Below are 14515 nucleotides of genomic sequence, written 5' to 3' on the forward strand. Positions count from 1 at the left end.
GCTGGTGGTACCAAACAATTGGAATTACATTAACAGGGGTGACACCAGGGCTTGCCTCCTGGCAGTGCCCTCTGGCCTTGCCTGCCTTCTTGGGCAGAGAACCAAAAAGCTTGCAGGATTGTATGTACTGCTCCCTATTCCCCCAACTATTGGCTCTGGACGGTCAATAAAACCGGAGTCTAGAGGAGAATAGTTGGCCAGAAGGGCTGACCCTCATCATGGTTGTTTTCAGCATGGGACCAGGGACTCTGTTCCCACCCCCGAATCCTGAAAGTAGGAAAGAGGGAAGCATCTGAGTGCCTGCCCCAAGATCAAGAGGCTGGAATCCAATTCCAGACCCTCCCTCACAGACTTTCCCACAGCCCGACAGTCTAGCCCTTGGAGATGAGAGCTGGGGCACTGGAAGACCACATGTTGGGCAGGCATCAAGTCCTCCCAGCTGGAAAAATGTCTGAATATGGGAGAAAGAGAACACAAGCCACCACGGACCTCTTACAGTCTCAGTTCCCACCAAAGCACAAAGCATTTCCTGTGCCTTTCCGTTATTTCACAAGTTCTTCTCACTTACACCCTGGACTGCAGGACAGAGGACCTTTTCTCCTCCAAGAAGCCAGACAGCTGGCTCTAAACTCTCCTGGTCAACACCATGGCCAAGACCCCTAGTGACCATCTGTTGTACTCCCTGGAGGAGCTGGTGCCCTATGACTTTGAAAAGTTCAAGTTCAAGCTGAAAAACACCAGCCTGGAGAAGGAGCATCCTCGGATACCCCGAGGCCAGCTCCAGACAGCTAGGCCAGTGAGGCTGGCCACTCTGATGCTCACCCACTATGGGGAGAAGTGTGCTGTGCGGCTGACACTGCAGGTCCTGAGGGCCATCAACCAGCACCTCCTGGCAGAGGAGCTCCACAGGGCGATTGGTCCAGGTAAGCAGACCCCATGTCCCCTCCTCTATTAGCTCTTCTTGAGGTGGGGTGGAAGATGCAAGAACTAGCACTCTAACTTAGGGGCTAGGAGTCCCAGGTCCACCATGATGCTAGTGACTGCCAAGAAAGGCCCTTTCTCTGCTCTAGTCTTTGGAGCTGGATTAGTAAAACTAAGGCTCCTAATGGCTTAAAAAGGGCAGGGGTGGGGAGTGGGCAGCTAGAGATTCTGACTCAGGGAAGGATCAGGAGAGGCAGGAGCTAGACACCAGATCTCAAAGAATTCCTCATGTCGTTCGTGATCATCTGTGCACAACTATCTGGGTGAACAAAAATGGCTTGCTAACTGATCATATTAATAAGGTTTATAGGTGATCTTTCCATTGTTAACCATCTAATTTCAGTTTTGAGATCTTCTTTCACATGTTTTACAAAGGCCATTTTAAAATTGTCAAAAGGACTTTCTCCTTTTCCTTTTCTTTCTTCCTTGTTTCTTCCTTCCATCCCTGCCTTCCTTTCTCTTTTTTCTCCTCTCTCTCTTCTCTTCCTTCTCCTTCCTCTGCTACCCTTTTGCTGTACTTTCTGATTCTGTTATATTGTAATCAAATAATGTGGTCTATTTGATTTCTGCTTTCAAAGACATTTTAAAGATTTGGGGGAGGCTAACACATGGTCAGTTTTTAAGAATATTCTTTGGTGTTTTAATTTTTCTTCAATTTCTACACTTTAAGAATACATTAGAAATGCTTTTAATGTGTTTCTTTGTGGTAGAACAGTTTAAGTAACTTAAAAATTCTCTGCTCTTTGAACTAATGACAGAACTAAACCGACTGTAATCTGAATCTGGATTAATTTGATGAACAGAATTTTTAAATTACCTTTTCATGTTTTAAAATCTGGTTATTAGCAAGTTCAGGGTTTCTCACCAGTTCTTAAGCCAGCTTTGGTAACTTATGTTTTCCTACACAACAGCAAAGTGTTTTAAACAATTGTAAAATAACTTTAATAAGAGTTTCCTCAAACTAAACACTAAGGTGCTAATTACAGGTTATCTTCCTTACTTTGTTAGAGTAGTAGTTTTCAAGTTATATCCCAGGATGGAAATTCAGGGATTATTTAGAATATTAGCAAATACTTGATTCAAACTTTCTTAATTTTTAACCTAAAAAAAACTAACAAATTCATATTAAAATGTATCAGTAACCAAATTTTCAAATGCCGAAGGCTACCAGTGTGATAGCTGATACTATAACTTGAACTCCTCTTTGAGTAAATCTTGGAACTAAGCCTTTCCCATTATTTCTTTTTTATTAAACAGTATCCTGATATTTCAAGGCAAGGTGGGTTTTTTTCTAATTGCCATTTACACTCACTTATCTGTGGGAGTTAGAATTTTCTTCACCTCATGAAACCAGAGGGAAAAACAGATATAAATTACTTTCTCAAGTTTTAACTGTCTTTCATAACCTCATTTCAAATTTTTATGCCAAACACCTTAATAATTCTTTTTATCAAGTTTTATTGAGGAAAAATGGACATATATACTGTTTAAGGCATACATACAGCATGATGGTCTGATTTACATATGTTGTGAAATGATTACCACATAGTTTCAGCTAACACCCATCTTCTCATATAGGAAATGAGAACTTTTAGGATTTACTCTCTTAACAACTTTCCAATATATCATTCAGCAGTGTGGAAATTCTGCTCATGCTAATTGTCTAGCAGCAATGCCACCTAGCACCCTTTTCAAATGAAATTACTCTCTTGAGGTTTTTCGGACTACATGAACAATGTGAACTGGAGCAGAGGCCTAAAAGAGAGCACTTGTGTTTACAAATTTTCAGGAGAGATTTTCTTTCTCTACTGTATCTAATGTCAAGATCTATAGGTACACATTCATGCTGCCCTCTTCTGTGTGGAAGGTTTTCTTTTTTTCCTTTAAAACTTTTAAATATAGATTTTCAAACATACTCAGGGGTAGAGGGTACTATGATGAAGCATCTTTTTACCTATCACCCACTTCAATGATTACCACTATTTGGCCATTCTGAATACAGCTGTTCTTCCCTTGCTTACTATTGTAATTGAGTTTTGTTTTTCTGAGAATTTATTTATTTATTTATTTATAACTAGTAGCATTGGTTGATAATATTATATGTTTCAAGTGTGCATTATAATTCAATATCTGTATGCACTACAGCAATGCTCACCACCAAAAGTCTAGTTTACACCTGTTAATTCTTTTTTTTACATTTCCAGAAAACTTATTTGTATGTCCACCTAGATCAACCTTACTTTGAAAGACTGAAAATTTCCCCCAGAGAGGGTGCACCATTCCTAGAAGTATTGCAATACCAGGCAGATGCATGGAGTAGAGGGAGCAAGCCCCTATCCAACCTCCTAATTCCAAAAATCCATTTAATATATTGTCCTTGGGTAGAAAATGTATCAGATATTAAACTGAAAGGAACAGATGCTACACTTGATCTTAGCCAAAAGGCCAAGAAGCAATATACCTATTGATTCATTGATTTTATAAGTGAATTCTTTATTTGTTGATTTTATAATCACATACAAATTCATACCAATAACTAGGTTTTATTTATGTATGAAGAATTCTGTTTTTGGAATTCTCATATTGGAAATAAATTCTCCTGCCTAAAAAGTTTCCAATAATATGTATATTTGAAAAATATATAGCAAATAGTATGTTTTCATTTAATGGTAACTGACTATTGTCTAGAATATTCAGAACTTTTCTTTTTTTTAAGATTTTATTTATTTTTAGACAGAGGGAAAGAGTGGAAGAGAGGGAGAGAAACATTAATGTGTGGTTGCCTCTTGCACACCGCCTACCGGGGACGTGGCCCGCAAACCAGGCATGTGCCCTGACTGGTAATCGAACCAGCGACCCTTTGGTTTGCAGGCTGGCACTCAATCCACTGAGCCACACCAGCCAGGGCCAGAACTTTTCCAATTTCTGTGTGGATTCTTTCTTCTCTCTCTTCCCCCAGCCCTTAGCCTGAGCACTCAACATTTTCATGTCTTTGCATCACCTTGTCTTTTCAGAATATCCAATACAAGAAAGTGGCACTGACTGTTTGGCAATGTCTTGTTTATCTGGGGAGAATAAGCCTAAAAGCCTAAGGATACCAGATGGCCTGGAAGGTGACAGGCAGCAGCAAAGTGGTGATGGGGCAACCAGCCAGCCTGAGGCCGGAAAGGGGCCCCAGAAGAAACCTCCGGGTAAACGGAGAGATCAGAAGGGCTCAGAGGGCCTGGATGTTCAGGGCAAGCCAGGCCCCAGGAGTGTGACTCAGTCATCCAAAAAAAGTCCATTCCCAGGCAAGCCACAAGGGGAGAAGGGGAGCAATTCGAGTGTCAGGCTACGCCGGAATGCCAGCTCTGCAGGAAGACTCCAAGGACTTTCCAGTGGGTCATTTGCTGGGTCCCCGGGCAGGAAAGAATGCAAGATATGTGAAACATGTGTACCTTCAAAAAAGAATCGACCCAAAAGTCTTGAATTTACCATTTCTTCAGGAGAGAGAGAACTGCCCAATCTAGGAACTCTTCTGCCTCAAGAGAAAATCAGACGTGAGAATCCCGACTCAGCAGCTATCCTCCGCAAAGTGGCCACTCTGGATGTAGGGGCTACCATAGCTCTGGAGAAATGCTCCAGAAATCCAGAACATTTTGTGACAATGGATGGGGAAGCATTCAGGAATATGCTTTCCAATATGTCATTGGCTGGAGAGGAGAAGACCTGGGAGCATCCAGAATCCACAACACCTTCGGAGAAAAATAAAAATGAGGAACCAGAGACCCCTGGGACCTCAGGGGAGGCAATAGGCAGTGAGCTTTTAAATCCAGGAGTCCCTCCATCTTCAGGTAAGAAAGGACCCCAAAATCCAGGTAACCTGGTATCCTTAGGGATGGTGACGTGTGCAGATATTCCTCCACAAACCTTCTTTTATCCCCATTGTATGAATGTTACTGGATCCCTGGGTGCCCCCTTGAGGTCCACAACCCTTTGAGAATCTGTTGGAGGCTGTGAATCCTGAAAAGAAAACTGTAAATGCACATCTTCACAAAACGATGCCTTAAATTTCAGTTAGTTATTTCTTACACACTCTGAAGTCCTGCTTTAGAATTCCAAGGACTTCATGGATTCCAGGTTGAACACCTGGGAAAGACTGGGTAAAAATATCCCCTTTTCTCAATAGCCCTATGGCCATATGGCATGGAACCAAGAATCCACCATTTGCCTCTCAGAGAGGAGAGCTGTTGGCCAAAACCCCAGGTCTCTTTTATACTAATGAGGCAGAAATTAGGATTATGCTGGGTTTTGAATGACAGAAACACCATAATAACAGTAACTGAAGCAAGACAGGTTTGTTCCTCCTTCACACAAATGGCACACAGGTGGTCCAGGGCAGATGTGGTACTCCATGGGCCAGGAATCCTAGCTCACGCTGCTCTGCTGCTCATCAAATTTGCTTTCAAGCTCATGGTCTCCAATGAGCTTGGTCTCCAATGAGCTCATCCTCATTCCAGGGAGCAAGATAGAGACAAAGGAGAATAGTAGCGCTTAGGGAAAGTTTCCAGAAGTTTCTAGAAGCTGGTCATGACACTTACATTTACATCCCTTTAGCCACAATTGGTCAAATGGCCACAACTAACTGCAAAGGAAACTGAGAAATGTAGATCTATTTGGGGTGGGGTTGAGTCAGGAGAGCAGCCATATGGACAGCAGTCAATTTTACCACAAGGGAAGGAGGGGAGAATGGTTATTATGTGGCCTCTTGCAGTCTCACAGACATTTTATAAATTTAATGTTTTATAAATGTCTGGGACCCTGTGAGAGGAGGAGGTGGGAGGGCATTAATGTGTTGTGTTTCTATTTCTTCTTGGAGCTCCTGTCATTTCTGCTTCGTGAAGTTGTGCTATGGTCTCAGGGCAGAACTAATCACAGCTGTATGTCATCATGGCGGGTTACACCCTCTAGCCTTATAGAGTCCCCTTCTTTACTTTCATTTAATACTTCCTGAACCTGGGTGTGAAAGGTGGTCCATTTGTTTCTTCATTCAACACACACTTCCCAAAGGCTGACCATGTCCCAGGGACACTGCCAGGAGGTGGAGGTCTGACTATGAGCCAGTCAGTGTCCCCCAGGCGTACCCACTCAAGTCATGAGTAGCTGGGTGGTTTTAAGTGGTAAAGCAAACACTTGTCAAAATATCTTGCTGTCTTTATATTACCTGTTAGATCAGTATACGTGTGGGAAGAAGGCATAGAATTTACAGCAAAAGGCCTTTCTTTAGGATAAGTACCCAAGAATTCCAGGTCTCAGGACTGTCATGAGATCTAGCCCTGAGCTCTCAGTACCACGGACTTGTCTGTTGCCTTGCTGGAGGGAAATCGGAGGAGGACAAGCTAGGAAGTAGCCACAGTCTAACAGAGCTCGTGTGTCTTAGGCGTGGGCTCCTTCTTTCCTATGCTTTTGCATTACCACTTTGTAACATCTTGGGTTTGTTACTCAGATTTTTCCACTGCTGTGTCCCTAGGGAGGCCGCAGGATGAAGCTGTGTGTCCCCTTTGCCGTGCCCAGGAAGGAGACCCAGTTGGTGGCACTCGTGTGCACAATTCTTGCAGCTGCTCCATTGCTTCTAGGGATCCCAAGACCTCGGGGGGTTGCTTGCCCAGCTGCCCCAGGTACCAGGCCTCGCTTCCAACGGAGAGCTCTGGAGGCTTTGAGCGGCAGGAGGGCCTGCTGATGACCTGCCTGAGCCCTAAGCCCCTGCCGCAATGTGAGCGTCACAGGAAGCAGGCCCAGTTGCTCTTCTGCGAGGACCATGGGGAACCTATCTGCCTCGTCTGCAGCCTGAGTCAGGAGCACCGAGGCCACTGGGTACGCCCCATCGAGGAAGCTGCCCTGGAATACAAGGTAGGACTTCCTGCCTGGGGGCCCTTCTCTGCTGAGCACTTGGTGAGCATGTCACCATTCTTGAGCTGTAAATGGCAAAAACACAATACAAACCAGGAGAGCAAAGAGAGAATTTACCACTTCATGTAGCTCAGAGGTCCAAGGGCCTCACTTCAGGTATGGCTGAATCCAGGTGCTCACAAGGTCATTGGGAATTTCTTTTTCTTCTTTCTGCTTTCCTTGGTGTGATGGATTCATTTTTTTCTGGGCACCCCTCCACTTACTCTTGGCTGCACACTCTCAGCTTTATTCCCCAAAGCAGATTTTCCCCTCTAGAGTTAGTACCAACTAAACATAGCAAGAGACAAGTTTAAGCTTTAACAAGTGCTCTTTGTCCAGGAGCAAATTCAGAAGCAGCTGGAGCATCTGAAGGAGCTGAGAAAATCTGGAGAGGAGCAGAGATCTCAGGGGGATAAGAACATAGTGAACTACCTGGTAAGGCCAAGGGTGTTTCTATGGCCAGTCTTCACCTGGGTTCACCCGTGCAGAAGGAGGGAGGGGACAGAGCATAAATAGGGGTCCCCGAGGTTCTGTTCTGGTTCATAGGGAAGCAGAGCTGATCACATGTTTAGAATTACCTGCGGGACAGCGGGCAGGAAGGTAACGGGTGTCCAAGGATGAGCTCATTGCTGCAGCGGGGGACCAACCACCACAGGGAAGGGCATCTCCAAGGACGCTGTTACACTTTCTCATACTCATCACGAAATGTTTCAGAGAAACTAATACCAACGGCTGTGGCTGAAGGATGGGACTAACAAAAAGGAAGAACTTTTCAACCTGAATACTCTTCTTTATTGCTTTTATCATGGTTGTCTTCTATTTTAATTTTTTACAAAAACAATGTTGATTTTTAAAACTCAAATGGTTAAAGTACACATTTTCTTTAAAACCATGGTTTTGCAATGCCACAAACTATTGGCCTTCCTCTGTGGTGCTGACGTGCAGCCTTTTGGATATGCAAATTGCTTCCATTTTACCTGCAAGGCACCTATCCACAGAGCCTTGATCTGTCCACCTCATTTCTGTTGGCTGGATCCCATCTCCTCCTCTGGGTTCCAAACTTCTGTTGGGACCCATCACATCTCAATGGGAAACAGGCAAAGAGGTCACAGTGACATGGGCCACTGTGGAAACAAGATGCTTCTTTCAGAACTTTTTTCAATAATCAAAAAAATTTTTTACTCATAAGAAAGAGGAAGGGAAAGCTCTTCTTTATAGCATCATGCCAGCTAAAACAAGTATAGGAGAATAACTGAATTAGAAATTTTCATTATACAACCACCAATATAAAAATTGACACCAACAGGAATCCTCAATGAATGCTGAAATTTTTAGATCATTAAACTACAGGATATTTACATACTCTCAAAGTATATTCCCCAAATTACTTAATAACTATAAAGGAAATAATGTCTATTACAGTGGAGAGATAGACACTTCCTTAATCAAGTGACTAATCCTAGTATTGCAATAATGGTAACAGACAAACTAAAAAGTCTTTGCCTCCCCATGAGATGTGTTAGGAAGACCACAGCATTAAATATGTGGTACTTTGGCCCACAGTGCTTAACCTGAATGTAATCATAAGCAAAATTATCAGACAATTTTAGGATATAGGCCACTAAACAAGACAACTGACCTGTCCTTTAAAAAAAGGTCAATGTTACTGCCAACAACAACATCAAAAAGTGAGGAGGTGTTTGGGGTTCAAAAGAACTGGAGTTAGTCCTGTCCTCTTGAGCCAATAATGAGGAGACTTCTTAAGTACGGTCTTAGTGGATCTGAAGGGCCCTTGCCCTTCTTGGGAGAAGGAAAAGGTGCTCTAGAGCCACTTCACCTCTCCACAGAAGCTTCCTACTGATGATGAGAAACAAGGCAATAGAGCTACTGGTTGATCAGTGTGCAATGGTAGTGGAAGTCAAGTTCACATACATTCAAATAAATGGACTGAAAACCCCATTCAGAGCCATAATGAGAACCTTCTACATGCCATCACTTGGGGTAGGGGACAGGGAGTGAAGTTTCCCTTCTGGAGAGCTTGGTGGTAATAATCTTGTCCATTTATGACCCCAAGTATATGCCATCCTCACACTAGCTTTTCAGGAAGGAAGAAGGTGACATCAGGTATCTGTGTTCTGTGGCTGCTGTAACAAAATACCACCAACTGGGTGGCTTAAACCACAGAAATTTATTCTCTGGCAGTTCTGGAGGCAAAAGTCTGAAATGAAGATCTTGGCAGGGCTGGTTCCTTCTCAGGGCCCTGAGGGAAGGACATATTCCAGGCCTCTCTCCTCAACTTGTAGATGTCTGTCTTTTCCCTGTGTCTCTTCACATGGTGTTCTCCGTGTGTGTGTGTGTGTGTGTGTGTGTGTGTGTGTGCTGTGTGTGTGTGTCCAAATTTCCCCATTCCAGTGGACTACCCCACTCTAGTGTGCCCTCATCTTAACTAATTACATCTGCAAAAACCTTGCTTCCAAATAAGATTATATTCTCAGGTACTAGGAGTTAGAAATTTAATATATGAATTTTAGAGAAAACCTAATTTAACCTATAATAGGTTTTAGGGCATTTTCCAAGAGCCAGTCCCTTTCACTCTCAGTCTGTTGTGAAAGGTTCTGGTCCATTTTGCCTCCTGCTCTGGAATGCAAGCCTCTAAGAGGCTGAGGGAGTCTGCCTCTTATCCACCTCCAGGAGGTGGGCTTCTGGGGATTCCCTGGGCACACATCCATCCTACAGCACAGACACCTACACCTCCCTGTTTCCTGTTCCCAGAAACAAACTGAAATCCAGAAGCAGAAAGTTAGGTACCAGTTGGAGAAGTTGCACCGCTTTCTGGAGCAGCAAGAGCAGCTCTTTGTGGCCTGGCTAGAGGAACTGGGCCAGACCATTGGCCAGGTCAGGGAGACATATGACACCCAAGTATCCAGGGATATTGCCCCTCTCAGCAAGATGATCGAGGAGCTGGAAGCCAAGCAGTGCCAACCAGAATGGGAGCTTATGCAAGTGAGTATGACTGGACCTGGCCTTGACCTGTACACTGTGCCCAGTAGGATGACATGGACACCCAGCACTGACATCAGCTCTGTCCAGGTCCTTGGGGCCAATGGTGGGACTTGGTCTTGGTGACCTGCAACGCCTCTTATGCCCAGACCCATTTCACAAGCTCTCAGGATCCCAGAGTAGCCCAGAATCCAGGGTTCTCCTGGCACCTCCCAGAGGAGATCAGCAGAGCTTGGGTGCAGTTATGTTGTAGGCCACAGCTAGGCTGCCATCTTGGGGAATTAGAAGTAGAATTGGGAGAGGTACCCCAGTTTTGATGATGTCCTGGGGCCAGAGAGGCTAGCAGTCAGTGCATCCCATAGGAGTGTGGTAATGGAGAGCTTCCCTCTTTTCTCTCCTAGGACATCGGAGTCACCCTGAACAGGTATCAAGAGGTCCCCTGGTGATTTGCTGGGTGTCCTGCAGGAAGCATCTGGTGAGGCAGTCCTAGAATGGAGATGTTCCCAACCCTGTGTTTGGGACTCCTCCCCAGGCTCCTCGCATTTCCTGCAGCTACCTAAGGCCTTTCTGGATTTGTGTAGGGAAAACAAGAGTGTGATCAGGAGGGAGAACATGAGCTCAAAGACTGGAAAAAATGATCACAGCTTGCCACACTAATGGTGGCTACCTAAGAAACTTTCCTAATAGATTGTGTCCTATGCAATTCACTTCATAAAAACTGTTCCTGCAAAGTGCCTGTGGCCTCAGAGAGGGAACCTTTCCAGGAGTAGAGCTGCCAAGCCCAGCAGGCAGGGGAGGAGATCAGAGGGAGGAGGCTGGACATTACAATCACCCCAGAAGTCTTACAAAATCCTGACATCCAGGCCCTGGCAGATGAGTTAAAGCTGAATCTCCAGGAGTGCAACCCAGGAATCCATTTTTTAATCTTTTTTGTTTAGTGGTAAAATATACATAACATAAAATTCACCATCTTAACCATTTTTAAATGTATGCTCAGTGGCATTAAATACATTCACATTATTATACAACCAACACCACCATCCATCTCCAGAACATTTTCATCTTCCCAAATGGAAATTCCACACCATTAACCCCTCCCACCCTGAACCCCCAGCAACCCCACTCTACTTTCTATCTTTGTGAATTTGACTACTCTAATGACCTCATATAAGTAGAATCATAAAATATTTGTACTTTCATATTTGGCTTATTTCATTTAGCATAACGTTTTCAAGGTTAATCCATGCTGTAGCATGTGTCAGAATTTCATTCCTTTTTAAAACTAATAACCTACTGTATGTATATACCAAATTTTGTTTAACCACCCTTCCATCAAGGGACAATTAGATTGTTTCCACCTTTTGGCTATTGTGAATAATGCTGCTATGGATACTGGTACAGATATATGTGTTTGAGTCTCTGCTTTCAATTCTTTTGAGTATATACCCAGAAGTGGAATTTTTCTATCATGTGCTAATTATATGTTTAGTTCTTTTTTTTTTAGGAAGCATCATAATATTTCCCACAGTATCTGTACCATTTTACAGTCCACAGCAATGCATAAGGGTTCAAATCTCTCTACATTCTTGCTAACACTCATTTTTTTTAAATTTTTATTTGATTGATTTTAGAGAAAGAGGAAGGAAAGAGAGAAAGAAAGGGAAACATTGATTTGTTGTTCCACTTATTTATGCATTCACTGATTGACTCTTGTACGCACCCTGACTGGGGATCGAACCCACAACCTTGCGGTATTGGGATGATGAGCTACATGACCAGGTCTATTTTTTTCTTAACAATAGCCATCCCAATGGGTGTGGAGTAGTATATCATTGTGTTCTTTCCTCATCAATTATCATTTTATTTCAATAGAAAGAAAAAGACTAGGGAAGTATAATTTGACATAAATAATTCTGGGCTGAGTATTTCAGATCAGAAGCATTTTAAGGTCATTCTTAAAAATTACTGTGAAGTTAATATCAGTGGTTTTTAAAACTCCCCAGGTGATGCAAATCCATGGCCAAAGTTGAGGACCATCTTTTAGAACTTGAAGTCCAGGGAGGACTTTCTTTGCAAAGCCTGGGCTGGGTTGGGTATAGCCTGTAGAGGTTGCACCTCCCCTCCATTTTATGAGAGCTTGGGCCACTCCCATGCTCCAGCCCTCTCTGGACAACAGTTTTTGTTTCTAGAGCCAAGACACTGACTGTCCCTGAGCCATGGACCACTCCTCTAGAGGTAAAAGAAAAGATCCACCTCCTTCACCAGAAATCAGAGTTTATGGAGAAGAGCATAAAGCATTTCTTGGGTAGGTGGGCTTGTGGGAAAATAGGAGGTACCTGCTCACTTCCTCCCTGAGATCCATGTATCCAAGGGCCCCTGGGTATCCCTTTTCTACCTCTCACAGCCTTCTGACTCTGCCTTCAGCCTCCCCCAATCTGTCCCTAGTTGGCAAACTTAATTCTGGCTCCCTTTCTCCTTTAGAAACCCTACGTTCAGGAATGGAACCCTTCAGTGGTAAGTATGGTGGTGGTAATATATGCTGAGCAAGAGTAATTGTGATATTCCCTTATACTGTTTATTTCTGGGCATTATTTAGAAGAGAGAAAAGCACCTGTAACAAAGGCAAGAGAAGGGTCACAACAGGCTCTGTGTAAGATTCCTTTAGAGGGGGGTCAACTCATCAGACCACAAAAGTCTCTGAGGCAGGCCCAGGAGCCTAGAAGGAATGGGGTTATATCCAAGCAGAGGAACCAGGTTCCTGAACATCGGGGTCCTTGTCTTTCCTTGTTGTGAGAACCAAGGTAGATTTAACCCTCAGAATGGGAATACTCAGGATTTCCCCACACCCCCCTCATCTCCTTTTTCTCTGTAGTTCCGGAACTGATTGGTGCTCAGGCACATGCTGGAAAGTGCCCAGATCAAGGTGAGTGGCCTTGGCCTGATGGGTCCCTGTGCTACCCCTGTGTTCCAGAAGAGCAGCCCTGCCATGTTTCCTGGAGGTGGGGAGAACCTGTGGGGATGTTGCCCATGGACCCCTAGCTAAGTATTCTAATTATCTCTGCAGTTAATGTACTTCTGGATGCAGAAACTGCCCACCCAAACCTCATCATCTCTGATGACCTGAAGAGTGTTAGACTTGGAAACAAGTAGAACCGCATGCCTGACAATCCAGAAAGATTTGATAGCTGCGTTATCGCCCTGGGCTCTCCGAGCTTCTTCTCTGGCCACCATCACTGGGAAGTGGAGGTGGGAGACAAGACAGCGTGGGTCCTAGGCATCTGCAAGACATCCATAAGCAGAAAGGGGAGCATGACTCTGTCACCGGAGAATGGCTACTAGGTGGTGATGATGATGAAGCAAAATGAGTACAAGGTGTCCACCCTTCCCCCAATCTGCCTGCAGATGAGGAAGCCCCCCAGGCATGTGGCCATCCTCCTGGACTACTTGGCTCGAGACATTTCCTTTTACAATGTGACAGCCAAATCTCACATCTACACATTCACCAGCTTCTCTTCCTCTGGGCCCCTTCAACTTATCCTCAGCCCTAGGACACATGATGGAGGGAAGAATATGGGTCCTCTCACCATGTGTCCAGTGGATGGCCAGGTGCCTCACTGAATGCCCTATACTTTTCGTCTTTCTTCCAACTCCCAACCTTGTCTCTTGAATTCATACACTCAACAGTTATTATTGTACATATACCGAATTTTGGGTGCTTTGGGAAATACAATAAATCAGAAAATAGTCTGTGGGCCCCAGGAGCTTATGGAGTAGTAGTCGAAGTAAGCTAGGTACTTAAATAGTGGTAAACCAAGGGTGAAAAAAGAAAACACACGCAATGATGACATGCCAAGTTTTCTTCAGAATAGGAAATACATGGCTATTGCTCGATAAATCCTTGTATGTATTAACACCCTAAGAGGTTCCTGAGACAGAGATCCCACTCTCATTTCCCTCAGGACGCCATGGCAAAGGCATGTCCCCTCAGTTTATTCTCCCCTGTTTTGAGGACTTGGAAAGTCTAGATTAAAAAAAAACACAAAACAAGCAGAGTGTCTTGCTATAATTTGTTTTTTTGTACCTGGAATAGTAAAGTATGATTCTTAAACAGCACTGGCTAGGCCTGATAAACTGATTAGAAAATTTTATCATAATTCCATTTGTTGTCACTCAATTGGTCACTGTGAGATTCCACTTCCCTACTGAACACCATGAAAGAGATGGGGCTACTGTGGTGGGAAAACATTTGACATACATTCCAAGTGTCCAGTTATTCTGTCCTGATCTATATCTGGAAATCTGTGAGCCTGTGGAATATTAGGTGCTCTAGTTCACAGATGTCCCCTCTATCATCCCCCATTAGATGTAAAGAGAAAGGATGTAAGAAAAAAATAATCGATGAAGATTAAACTCCAAACTCCTCCTACACCAACTCCTCTTTCTGTATCTTCACACTAGAGTCTAGTTTGGACTCCAATTCTCCATGGTTGTAACCACAGCACAAAACACGTTTTGCTGTCTTCATGGTGCTTTGTTCTATGTGAATGATCCACATGCTGACACAGTTCATGTGCCCTATTTGCTCAGCTGTTCCCTATGGTTGGTC

At 43.9% G+C, this 14515-nt stretch overlaps 1 protein-coding gene and 1 non-coding gene across 2 annotated transcripts; one reads left to right on the plus strand and one right to left on the minus strand.

Moving 5' to 3' along the window:
* The first annotated feature begins 646 nt into the window (after positions 1-646).
* MEFV (MEFV innate immuity regulator, pyrin) lies at positions 647-13527 on the plus strand. Its single transcript, XM_045820860.1, is given in 10 exon segments — positions 647-923; positions 3996-4814; positions 6491-6870; positions 7249-7344; positions 9682-9912; positions 10311-10333; positions 12099-12214; positions 12391-12423; positions 12782-12832; positions 12974-13527. Coding segments are annotated over 10 exon segments (2580 nt in total).
* LOC123807275 lies at positions 3248-3438 on the minus strand. The gene has a single exon (XR_006783616.1). It is a non-coding gene; the product is annotated as a U2 spliceosomal RNA (small nuclear RNA).
* Positions 13528-14515: the final 988 nt, after the last annotated feature.

Source organism: Phyllostomus hastatus, unplaced genomic scaffold (genome assembly GCF_019186645.2).
Source record: "Phyllostomus hastatus isolate PE091 unplaced genomic scaffold, TTU_PhHast_1.1 phas_scaffold_442, whole genome shotgun sequence".
Classification (NCBI taxonomy): domain Eukaryota; kingdom Metazoa; phylum Chordata; class Mammalia; order Chiroptera; family Phyllostomidae; genus Phyllostomus; species Phyllostomus hastatus.